Source organism: Loxodonta africana, chromosome 10 (genome assembly GCF_030014295.1).
Source record: "Loxodonta africana isolate mLoxAfr1 chromosome 10, mLoxAfr1.hap2, whole genome shotgun sequence".
Taxonomy (NCBI): Eukaryota; Metazoa; Chordata; class Mammalia; order Proboscidea; family Elephantidae; genus Loxodonta; species Loxodonta africana.
Genome location: NC_087351.1, coordinates 36443647 through 36455821, shown reverse-complemented (window position 1 = coordinate 36455821; position 12175 = coordinate 36443647). Strand labels below are relative to the sequence as shown.

Sequence of the window (12175 nt, the reverse complement as noted above, 5' to 3'; positions counted from 1 at the left end):
TGAAAGAAGTAGTCAGCATGTAGTCTGAGGTGGTCCAGTGGCCAAGTGGAAGAAACTTAAAATAGGCGGTGGACTTAGTAGGTCATTGGTGAGCTTGAGAGAACACTGTTAGGAGAGTAAGGCAGAAGCCGCTTCACTGAAAGTTCAAAGTGATTGGAAACTATGAGAGGTAACAGTAGAAGTAGACTCTTTCTTCACGAAAGTTCTGGTGAATCAGAGTAGGGAAGGATAGGTGAACTAAAGTGGAAAGTAGGGTTAATAGACTCCTAAGTATCAAACTTCCAGATACCTGACGATTATCTCCTTAATAATGGCTAAAATTGAGCTTCCACTCTGTGCCAGACACTGTTCTAAGTGCCCCACTTATATATTAAGTCACTAATTCCTCACCACAACTTTATGAGATAGGTACTAGACCAATCCCTATCACAGGGGAGGAGCCTGAAGCACAGAGGGGTGAGGAATTTGCTGAAGGTCACAGATGGTAAGTAGTAGGCTGCACATGTTGACCAGAATTAGTTTTAACCAGTAACATTGTAGAGAGTTTTCAAATTATATATATCAGGATTTGAAATTATAACTCTTAAAAGTTGTGCTAGCTTCCAACTGCAATAAAAGCACATAGCTGCAAATCATAGCTGGTTTATCAACATATATACCAAAGTCAGGGAACAAAATCCATTTTACCAAATTTAGAGCTACTGTAGGTTTTCTTAGCCTCAGAACAAGGGTCCCCTCTTTGAAGTTGCACTTCAGCCACCCTTCTGAAAGCCTGATGGGTCATTAAACAAAACAGAACCAAAAGAAGTGTTCTGGAACTCATTCACTTGGTACGCTGTAACTGTAAGAACAAGTTCATAAGGACCGTGTGAAATGAATACTAAACATACTGGTGAATTTCTGAGTTTATATCTCCTGAGTTTAAGTGTTTAAAGGGACATGAATAAGATTATAAATCTTGAACTTTGTCATTGACAATATTGGGATTGTGAATCAAGAGGAGAGTATGAACTTTTAGCTGTCCGTAGAACTGGAAGCATCATCAGGCTCGTCCCGTCAGTGTCCTGAGTCTTTAGTTAGCCTCTGGCACATGCCTGTGACTTGGGAACTGGCTGAGGTTCCACTTGCTAAACTACCTTAACACCTGATAGAATGGCTCATTCTTCTTTCTCTGGTAACTCCAGTAATAGATAACACCAAGGTCTCTTTCAAGTAGGCTTTTGAGTTTATGAGTTTACTAAGTATTCCTGCATGCTGGGTCCATTTTTCTTAGTCATCCAGCTCTGGGTAACAAACAAATTTCACTGTCCCTGAAATTAACCACCAACTTAAGACAAAAGATAATTCTGGAACTGCGATTCAGCATGTTGTATCTGTTCTGCTGCCCCTACAAAGCAAGCCTTTTGAATGTAATTACATGACTTGTCTATCTATTACTAAATTGATGAGTACAGCCTGGACTTACTTATTTTTCCTCCTTCAATTTAGAAGTCAGTATAGCTTATTGCAGCATTTCCTAAAGTGAGTTCTACAGAATTCCACCCTACTGAGATAACCTGTGCCAAAGGATTATGTGAGTAAATATGCTTGGGAAGCTCTGCATGCCTTCCTCTTCTGCTCCCACCCCTATCTCCTTCTGATACTTAATTTATACTAGTATATTAAAGATTCTCCAAAGTTCTGTAATAAAAAAGCTGGACTAGATCCATTTTCACCAAGTCTTTTTACAACTGAATTGATTTTTCCATGTAGCATTTTTTTTAACCCACAGAACCACTTTGGGAAATGCTGACATAGCTGTTAAGAGGTTTGTCAGTCTCTAGGTGAAGTTGGGCAAGCTACTTCACCTCTCTGAGCAGTAGGTTCCTCAACTGTAAGGCAAGGGTGAGAATGTCTTGCTTACAGGAATATAATACCTTAACATAGTACCTGACACATAGCAGACATTCGGTAAATGACAGTTGTTTCTATGATTGTGATTGGCTGATGTTCACATTATGTCTGTGCCACCATGGGTTAACAACTCTAGCTTTTAGAAAGGCTTAACGTAACCTGGATTTTTAGCAGAATTTGTCTGATTAACCATTATCACAAAAGTATAAAAGAAATGTAATCTTGTCCAAGAATCTCCACTGTAAAAGGGGACCCTAGGGGCTGTCCAACATTGAAACGCAACAGTGTGGTTAGTATTGATTAGCCAATGTAATGTAGAAGGAGCTTGGTAATTTATCCAAGCTCCCAAATAATTAATGGAGTCTGTGTATGATGAACCAACTTGTTTTACTAGGCAGGCCTTTGCATTTAATCACTCTGTAGAAATGATGTGGAATACTTAGTAAAGCACCTCTTATCTGTAAGTTTGTTTTCCTGTTGTGGCCTGGGTGTTGCTGTGATGCCGGAAGCTATGCCACTGGTATTTCAAATACCAGCAAGGTCACCCATGGTGGACAGGTTTCAGCAGAGCTTCCAAACTAGCACAGACTAGGAAGAAGGACCTGACAATCTACTTCTAAAAAATTGGACGGTTAAAACCTTATGAATAGCAGCAGAACATTGCCTGATATAGTGCTGGAAGATGAGCCCCTCAGGATGGAAGGCACTCACAATATGACTGGGGGACAACAGACTCCTCTAAGTAGAGTTGACCTTAATGATGCAGATGGAGTAAAGTTTTCAGGAACTTCATTTGCTGATATGCCACGTCTCAAAATGAGAAGAAGCAGCTACAAAATTCATTAATGATTGGAAGGTAGAATGTAGGAGAATTGGAAGTCATCAGAAATGAAATGGAGTGAATAAAGTGTGGATATCTGGTGAGCTGAAATGGACTGGTATTGGCCATTTTGAATCAGATAATTGTATGATCTACTATGCTGGGAATGACAAAAGGAACACGTCAAGACCCATTCTGAAGTAGAATTGCTGTCAGTGATAGGATAATATCCATATATCTACAAGGAAGACCAGTTAATATGACTATTATTTAGATTTGCATAACAACCACTAAGGCCAAAGTTGGAGAAATTGAAGATTTTTACCAACTTCTGCAGTCTGAAATTGATCAAACATGCAATTGAGATGCATGGATAATTACTGGTGATTGGAATGTAGAAGTTGGAAACAAAGAAAAGTGATTCATAGTTAGAAAATATAGCTTTGGTGATAAAAATGATGGAGATCACATGATAGAATTCTGCAAAACCAGTGACTTAGCTGATTGCAAATACCCTTTTTCAACAACACAAACAACTATACACATGGACCTTGGCAGATGGAGTACACAGGAATCAAATCAACTCCATCTGTGGAAAGAGATGATAGAGAAACTCAATATCATCAGTCAGAACAAGACCAGGGGTTGACTTCAGAACAGACCATCAATTGCTCATATGTAAGTTCACGTTAAAGCTGAAGAAAATTAAAACAAGTTCACAAGGGCCAAAGTGTGACCTTAAGTATATCCCACCTGAATTTAGAGACCATCTCAAGAATAAATCTGACACATTGAACACTATGACTAAAGACCAGAGGAGTTGTGGGATGACATCAAGGACAACATATATGAAGAAAGAAAAAGGTCGTTAAAAAGACAGGAAAAAAAGAAAAGAAAAAAAAATGAAAGTCAGAAGAGACTCTGAAACTTGCTTTTGAATGTAGAGTAACTAAAGCGAATGGAAGAAATGATGACGTAAAAGAGCTGAACAGAAGATTTCAAAGGGCAGCTCGAGAAGACAAAGTAAAACATTCTAGTGAAATGTGCAAAGGCCTGGAGTTTGTAAACCAAAAGGGAAGAACATACTCGGCATTTCTCAAGCTGAAAAAAAATGAAGAAAAAATTCAAGCCTCGAATTGCAATATTGAATGATTCTGTGGGCAAAATATTGAATGATGCAGAGAGCATCAAAAGAAGATAGAAGGAATACACAGAGTCACTATACCAAAAAGAATTGATCGACATTCAGCCATTTCAGGATGTAACATATAATCAAGAAGCAATGGTATTGAAGGAAAAAGTCCAGGCTGCACTGAAGGCAATGACAAAAAACAAGGCTTCAGGAATTGATGGTATACCAATTGAGATGTTTCAACAAATGGATGCAATGTTGGAAGCGCTCGCTCCTCTATGCAAGAAATTTGGAAGAGAGCTACCTGGCCAACTGACTAGAAGAGATCCATATTTGTGTCCATTCGGAAGAAAGGAGATCCAAAAGAATGCAGAAATTATCGAACAATATCATTAATATCACACACAAGTAAAAATTTTGCTGAAGATCAGTTAAAAGTGGTTGCAGCAGTATATCAACAGGGAAATTCCAGAAATTGAAGCTGATTCAGAAGAAGATGTGGAATGAGGGATATCATTGCCGATGTCAGATGGATCTTGGCTAAAACCAGAGAATACCAGAAAAATACTTACCTATGTTTTAGTGACTGTGCAAAGGTATTTGACTATATGGATCATAACAAGTTATGGCCAACATTGTGAAGAAAAGGAATTCCAGAACATTTACTTGTGCTCATGCAGAACTTGTACATAGTCTAAGAGGCAGTCCTACAAAGAAAGCAATGAAATATTGTGGGGTTTAAAATCAGGAAAGGTGTGCATCAGGCTTGTATCCTTTGTGACCATACTTACTGAATCTGTATGCTGGGCAAATAATCTTAGATAGACTATATGAAGAAGAACTCAGCATCAGAATCAGATGAAGACTCATAAACAACCTGTGATATGCAGATGACATGACCTTGCTTGCTGAAAATGAGGCATACTTGAAGCACTTGCTGAGGAAGATCAAAGACTACAACCTTCAGCATGGAGTAGTGTTAAAAAACAAAGATGTCACTTTGAGGACAAAGGTGCACCTGACCCAAACCATGGTATTTTCATCCTCTTGTGAAAGCTGGACAAAATAAGGAAAAATGAAGCAGAATCGATGCATTTGAATTTTCATGTTGGCAAAGAATATCGAATTACCGTGGACTGCCAGAAGAATGAACAAATCTGTCTTGGAGGAAATACAGCCAGAATGCTCCTTAGAAGCAAGGACGGCGAGACTCCATCTCATGTACTCTGGATATGTTATCAGGAGGGACCAGTCCCTGGAGAAGGACATCATGCTTGATAAAGTAGAGGGTCAATGAAAAAGAGAAAGACCCTCAATGAGATGGATTGACAATGGCTGCAACGACAGGCTCAAACACAGCAACAATTATGAGGATGGCACAGGACCGGGGCAGTGTTTCGTCCTGTTGTACACAGGGTCCCCATAAGTTGGAACTGACTGGAGGGCACCTAACAACAACAACAGTTCAGAGTGGCTTTAGAACTAAGAGGGGTCCCTGGGTGGCACAGATGATTCAGCACTGAACTGTTAACCAAAAGGTTGGAGATTTTGAATCCACTCAGAGGCAACTGAGAAGCCTGCCAATATACTTCCTAAAGGTCACAGCCTGAAAACCCTATGGAAGCTGTTCTACTCTGCACACATGGGGTCCCATGAGTCTCAAACAACTTGACACAACTGGTACTGGGTTTTTAGGACTGAGAAGAGACCCTGTGGTCAGGGAATCAGATCTCCATATGGCTTTTCTTTCGCTGTGTCCTCTGGTGGTAGTGGTGCTGAGTAGTAAATTGGTTACAGATTGGAAGTAGAAAAAGAAAAGAAAAAAAAGTCCGAGGTGAATCCTTCATATTTGTAGCTAGTAAAATCACATTGAATATAATAACTAATACCAAAGCAGACTTAAGTTTATCTTATGTTCTACTCATGAAAATAGTTTTGCCAAGAAAATTGACACTATAGGAATGAGACTATTTAATCTACTTAAGGAATAAATTATTATTGAATACTTTGGGTATATGATATGAGAGTTACTAATGGAACTGACCTGTTAACAGATTTAATATAATAGATCCTTCTGCCAATATTTGTTAGTTTATTTTATTAGACTTCAAATCCATCATATATATAGTTTTCTATAATTCAAATTGGTTTTCCTCAGAGTTGTTTTAGATAAGTGGGCTTTATTGTACAGTTATTCCTAAGTGGTTAAACTAATTATAGAAGTAGTCCCAGCAAAAGTATTAAATTTCAGCTTGAAACGAATACTCATGGATGAACATATTTACTCAGCACTGAGCATAGGTGAGTGTATGTTTATGAATCATTAATTTTGGGGGTGATTTTCTTGCTTCATAATTTTCCAAACCAAACCCCTTGCCATCGAGTTGATTCCAACTCATAACTACCCTATCGGATGGAGTAGAGCTGCCCCACAGGGTTTCCAAGGCTATAATTGTTACGGGAGCAGACTGACACATCTTTCTCCTGCAGGATGGCAGGGGGGTTTGAACCACCAACTGTGCTGTTAGCAGCCAAGTGCTTAACCACTGCGCCACCAGAACACAGCAGTTTCCAAGCAGAACAACTATTTTCCGTTTCAGATATCTGCATTCATATTTGCTAGAGGAAGTAGCTGCTGAAAATTCTATTTAAAGTTTTCTCTTCACTGGTTATAGAATTAGGAGTTTTAATTCTCAAGAAACAATCTGAAGGGTAAGATTATCAAATGCAACCACATTGGTCTTTGACCTGTTAGCATGTTTTGTGACCTTTTTAAAAATCCTCCCTCCTCTTTTTTCCCTTCTGTTGTCCCTTTTCAATATACTGTATTTTCCCTCATTTTCCTCTACATTTAAATTTCTTTTAAATTGTATTTTCTAAGAGTGAATGAATACAATGTTATAGCTTTATCTCAAATTGCTCTCTCAGTAAAGCCTTCTAAATCACTTAACGTAAAAAATGCCGGCATATATATTTCTAAAACCACGTATTGAGGGAAACTGATGTGAGTGCAGCATCGATGAAGTAAGACTGGTCTCTTTTCTCCTCTCCAGGGACTATAATTCAAAAGGTAGTTGACTTTATTTGCTGCGTTTGACAGCCTCTTCTCAGACTGCTTGAATAAATTTGGGTATTAATATCCTTCCTGTCTTCTTAGAGAGAATTACTGTTCTATCTGCCTCAGGAGACTGCTTTATTTCCAGATTTAACTCAGCACAATGTGATGGGCCCCAACTCTTGAATTAGGCATCCTATTTACAAGGCATGCCTTGATTTAATGAATTTGCGTTCAACTCCCTCTCTAGGTAACGCACTGTGCTGCACACAGCAGGGTGCACAAAGACATCTAAGGAGTTATCTTCAGCAAGCGTCAAGACACTTAGGAGAGACAGGAGACAAGATAGGAGAGAAGAGAGGGAGACATGAAATGGAATTGGTGGGATCGGACCATGGGCAGTTTTAGAGACAAGGGGCAAACTTCTGTTGAGCATCTACCCTATGCCAGGCACTCTGGATATATGTTCATCTTCATTTCCACAGCAGCCAGATGAGGTGGATGGCATGTCCTGCGCTTTACGGATAGGAAATGGAAGATGAAAGAAGTTCATTCACTCCCTCAAGGTCATGCAGCCAGTCGTGTCAGCATAACGGCATCCGTCACTTAGCATGCACTCAGTGAATAGTTTTGAACGTTGAATGAACCTTTCAGGGAAGCAGTTTTCCGCGTTGCACCAAGAGCCTCAAAAATGTTTGTGGGCAAAGGGTGTGTGTGTGTGTGTGTGTGTGAATGCAAGATGGTAACTGCAGCCTCATTAACAAAAGTAAACCTTTTGGAAACATCAAATATCTAAATGGGAAATATTTGACTAAGTTATGATAGCGTCCTATAGCCATTATCAACAGTATTTTCGAAGAATTTTTCATAACATAGGAAAGTGCCCACAATTGGATACAAAATTAAATATATGCAGTATGGTCTCAGCCATGTTTTATAAAATCATATGCAGAAAAGTAACTAGAATAAAATGTACCATAATTGTTTGTAAATTGTGGTTATCTCTGAGCAATAGAACAGTAGATACTTTTATTGCCTTTTTATGTTGTTGTTATTAGGTGCCTTTGAGTTGATGTTCGACTCGTAGCAACAATGTGACAGAGTGGAGCTGCCCTTTAGGGTTTCCTAGGCTGTAATCTTTACAGGAGCAGATTGCCTGGTCTCTTTTCCCACAGAGCCTCTAGATGGGTTCAAACTGCCAACCTTTTTGTTAGCAACTGAGTGTTGAACCATTGTGCCACCAGGGCTCCTTTGCCTGTTTGTAGCTATGTGTATTATGACTTTTCTACAGTACTTTTGTTTTCTCTATTTACAATAGAATGGAATATTTTCTGTTTTGTGTGGGATTTTAAAGATTGCATTCGGAATTACACTAAAGTCTTTATTCCATGCACTTAATGCAGACTCTGCCGTTAATCTCAAGAGAAGAAAAATCTGAGGGAAAACTAAATACTGCACAATGAGTAAGAGAATAGGCTCTGGAGCTGGACCTCCTGGGTTCAAAGCCAGCTCTTCTGGCTGGGAAGTCATTGCATCTACAGGAAGAAAAGAGAAGTAGGAGAAGAGTTGTCCATGACTACACTTGATTAAGCACCCAAGAATGATAGAGGCAGTACTTAAGGAGTTGAAAGCAGTGAGAGAATAGAATCGACCTAGAAGCTTGATAAAGGTGATAAGACTTAACTGGGCCTTGAAATATGGGTAGAATTTAAGCCAGGAGAGACCATGACAACTGAGGCAATGAGATGTGTTTAAATCCGTCCTCATGACTGAAAAAACTACAGGTGGATTTCCTATTGATGGTGGTCAGCAGTATCATCTTGGAATAGCAGCATTTGGTTTCCTCTTTTCGATGTAACTGTTGGTTGCAGTATTACCTGATAACATTGTGTGTAAGATTATCTTGAGAAAGTTATGGCAAGAAAGCAAAAAGTATATAACTCTTAGGAGGCCATGAGAGTCAATTCTGGTGGATAAAGACAGATCCTAGTTATTTTTTAGTTATATATCCTCTTAATGTTATGGTCGGTATTTCTAAAATCCCTTTGATTTAATACAGCCACTCTTAGCTGTGAAGATGCAGATTTGCCGCTCCGTCTTTTCCCAGTCCTCTGCCAGCTAAGCTGTGGGTATGTGGAAGGAAGCAAGACGCAAAGAAATTTTCTTGTACTCTCCCCTCACTCCCCTTGTACCTTCCAATCCCTCCACTGTTTTCCCATCCCGTCCCATTGGCCTCTTCTTTCTTGAGAGCACTTGACTTGCAATGCAGCACAGGCAATAACTCTTCATTTACTGAGAGGAACACCTTGAGCACGGAAACAGTCAGGCATTACCTTGGGAGATAACCTGTCAAAACCTATCTGTGCCCTAGCCTGCTCATGGCTCCTTTGTAGTGACTACTTTCCATGACAAACACCATCTTTGCAAAGAGGAAGATACGGACCAGGTTCCAGGGCTGTTACTTCCCTAGTGCTGTGACCTGGGTAGGCCATTCAACTTCTAATTGTCTCAGTCTTCTCAGTATTATTTTTGTGAAAATCAAATGAAATAATATTTGCAAAGGTGCCTTATGATTATAAGATGCTATTCAAATGTTGGTGCAGTGGTTAAGCATTTAGCTGCTAATCAAAAGGTCAGCAGTGTGAATCCACCAGCTGCTCCTTGGAAACCCTATGGGGCAGTTCTACTCTGTCCTGTAGGATCACTATGAGTTAGAATTGACTCTATGGTTTTTATTCAAATGTCGGGCAATGGTGGTGGGCTATCGTTATAGTCATGAGGGTAATGTGTGTGAAAGCAAAGGAAGACTGAGGTTTCTCCTCCTAAGTCTATTTTGAAGACCTAAACCTTCCAATCCAGTCCATGCATTCAACCAGATTTCTCCAGACCCTCAGCTTCTCTGGTCCCTATTAATCCGTACTGATTTATCTTTGGCTCACGCAGTGCTTCGTGCAACTGATTAATACTAATTTAACCCTATTCATTGTCGAAGCCCTTGAAAACCACTCCTAAAGAAGAAAAAATGGAAAACAGTGTACTAAGTGCTTCCTCTTGGCCGGGTACTTTCTTTGCCTGAGATTCCTTTCCACAAGCCATAGATGATTCCCACAGAGGAGAAATTAGGAAACGTTTGAACCTGAGACCAGAGGAAATTGCACTTCTATTAAAAGCTGTCTGTGACTAGATGTATCCATCCCAGGTACAAAGTTAAACGATGTAATAAACTTATTCAAAGACATAAAGCTATTATGTAAAATGCCGTTTAACAGCTTTCACTCAGTGTTAACGAAACACAGGTACAAATTCCCTTTGGTTGTCATTTGGGAAGTCGCACCATTCTCAGCAGGGAATGCATATACCAGTTCTTCACCGGTGAATTCTGTTTCCTAGTCCTGACAGATAGGACGTCAGGGATGCGGGCCTCTGAGATGTGATGGTTTTTCAACCTATTCCCTATCATCTCTCCTGAATTTGGGAAGAGCTAAGTTTCTTCTGGGATTGGTTTCTGCTACTGTTTCTACCTGCTGCTTAAGTGCTGAACGAAGAGTTCGTTTTTGCTGAGGCCCCATGTTTCATGTACTAGAGATCAGAGGCAAGGAGGCCCAACCCACTGAGCCACGGCACAGGATTCAAGGCTGATGGCTGGCATACCTACTCTGAACTTTGAGACTAATTCACAGCTTCTTACTTGGAGCCATATATTCAGAGTATTGCTTATTGCTGAGTGGAATGGTAAAATAGAAGGGAAGAGTTGGAAACAGTACAGAGCATTTTATCTGGAAAAGTTCTGTGGCCCCAGTTTTACCATTGTTATTGACCTAAACCCCAGAGCAAAAAGAAATGCACCCAAGATCCAGATATGTCTCCTTGAAGCTTCCTAATTCAAGACCTTGTCAGAATTCCCAGTTGCCTTTGTGTGTCAAGTCCTAAACACAGGTGGACTCCTTTGTCTTGAACCTCGCCAGGCAGGACACTGGCAGAATGGAAACGAGCAATGTGTCAGTGATGGAGGTGTGAGAGAAGCGTTCAGCATTTGCCCAGTTCCTGCAGTCAGTGAGTTGAAGGGAAAGTTAACTTTTTTCCTAGACATGAATGAGAGGCCCTTCTGAAGTGTGACCTGCCTTGCTCTTCGAGGGTGCTCCCCACTGGCAGAGGTCTGGTCACTGGTGGTCAATCAGTCCAGTTCCCAATGTACTTGCTCTTCTTTCCTCAGGAAACAGCATCCTCCATTCGGCTGCTGACAGTGTGACCAGCGCAGTACAGAAGGCTAGCCAGGCCTTAAATGAGCGCGGGGAGCGGTTAGGCCGAGCAGAGGAGAAGACAGAAGACATGAAAAATAGCGCCCAGCAGTTTGCAGAAACTGCACACAAGGTGAGTGCAGCCAAGTGGCAGGGGGGGTCTCAGCCTTTTTTTTTTTTCTTCTGTCTCTTTACATAATTCCTCTCTGCTATTTAGTAAGCATCTGAATCATGAAAGATTTCTTCTTATACCTGTTTCTTTGGTTATCTCCTTTTGTATGCCTTCCTCTCTAGCTCTTCCTTTCGATCTTTGGGAAATGTGCACCATCTTTACGTTCCTGCCTAGAAGTTCAGGGCTTAAGTTTCAGGGAACTGTATGAGGGGGGAAAAAAAGAGAGAGACAGCAAGTCTCAGAATATCCTTCTTCCTTTGGCCAGTGCTTGAAAGAACCCATTGGAGGACTTAAGCCGTCTCATGCTGACTTTTCCTTGCCATTGCTTTCCCATCCTGAGCTAGCTCCCTGTATTCTTATCTTCTCACTGTATGCAAAGCAAGCTCTAGTCCCAGCACCTCCTTTTTACTTGCCCTCCGAGAGGGTTATAATTTCAGGGCCTTGATTCTGCAGCTCCAAATCCGATATGCCTATAGCTGCAAGATTCCCTTCTCCCTCAGACTCCGAAAAATGGCCTTTCCCACATGGGTCTGGGCACACATGTGTACACATTTAAACAATCACCAAACAGCGCCTTCCAGGGTGGGTAAGGGGAGTTTGTATCAGCAGCCAGCTCTCTAAGGCCGTCATAGCAAAGGAAGAAGAGGCGCTGTTGGTCAGGAGATAAAGAAGATTTATTACTGTGCTTGTGCTTCAGATCAAAGAGCAGTGCTTTTCTGGCTCGGGATTTGAGTTTAGGTTTCCAGAAACAACGTCTGCTGATGGCTTGTGTTGGCACCTGAGAGGCATGAACTAGACCTTCAGATGTGCTTTGCAGATGACCTTTGGGGAAAAAATGAATGTGCTTACCAGAAAACCCTGCTTC

The 12175-nt window shown here is 40.7% G+C and overlaps 1 protein-coding gene across 1 annotated transcript in view; it reads left to right on the top strand.

The window, feature by feature from the left end:
* The window catches only part of STXBP6 (syntaxin binding protein 6), a 305332-nt gene that overhangs the window by 282863 nt on the left and 10294 nt on the right, over positions 1-12175 (top strand). Inside the window, exon 5 of the mRNA XM_003408782.4 lies at positions 11114-11271. Within this exon, the coding sequence (XP_003408830.1) occupies positions 11114-11271 (158 nt within the window). The remainder of the gene's footprint in view (positions 1-11113; positions 11272-12175) is intronic.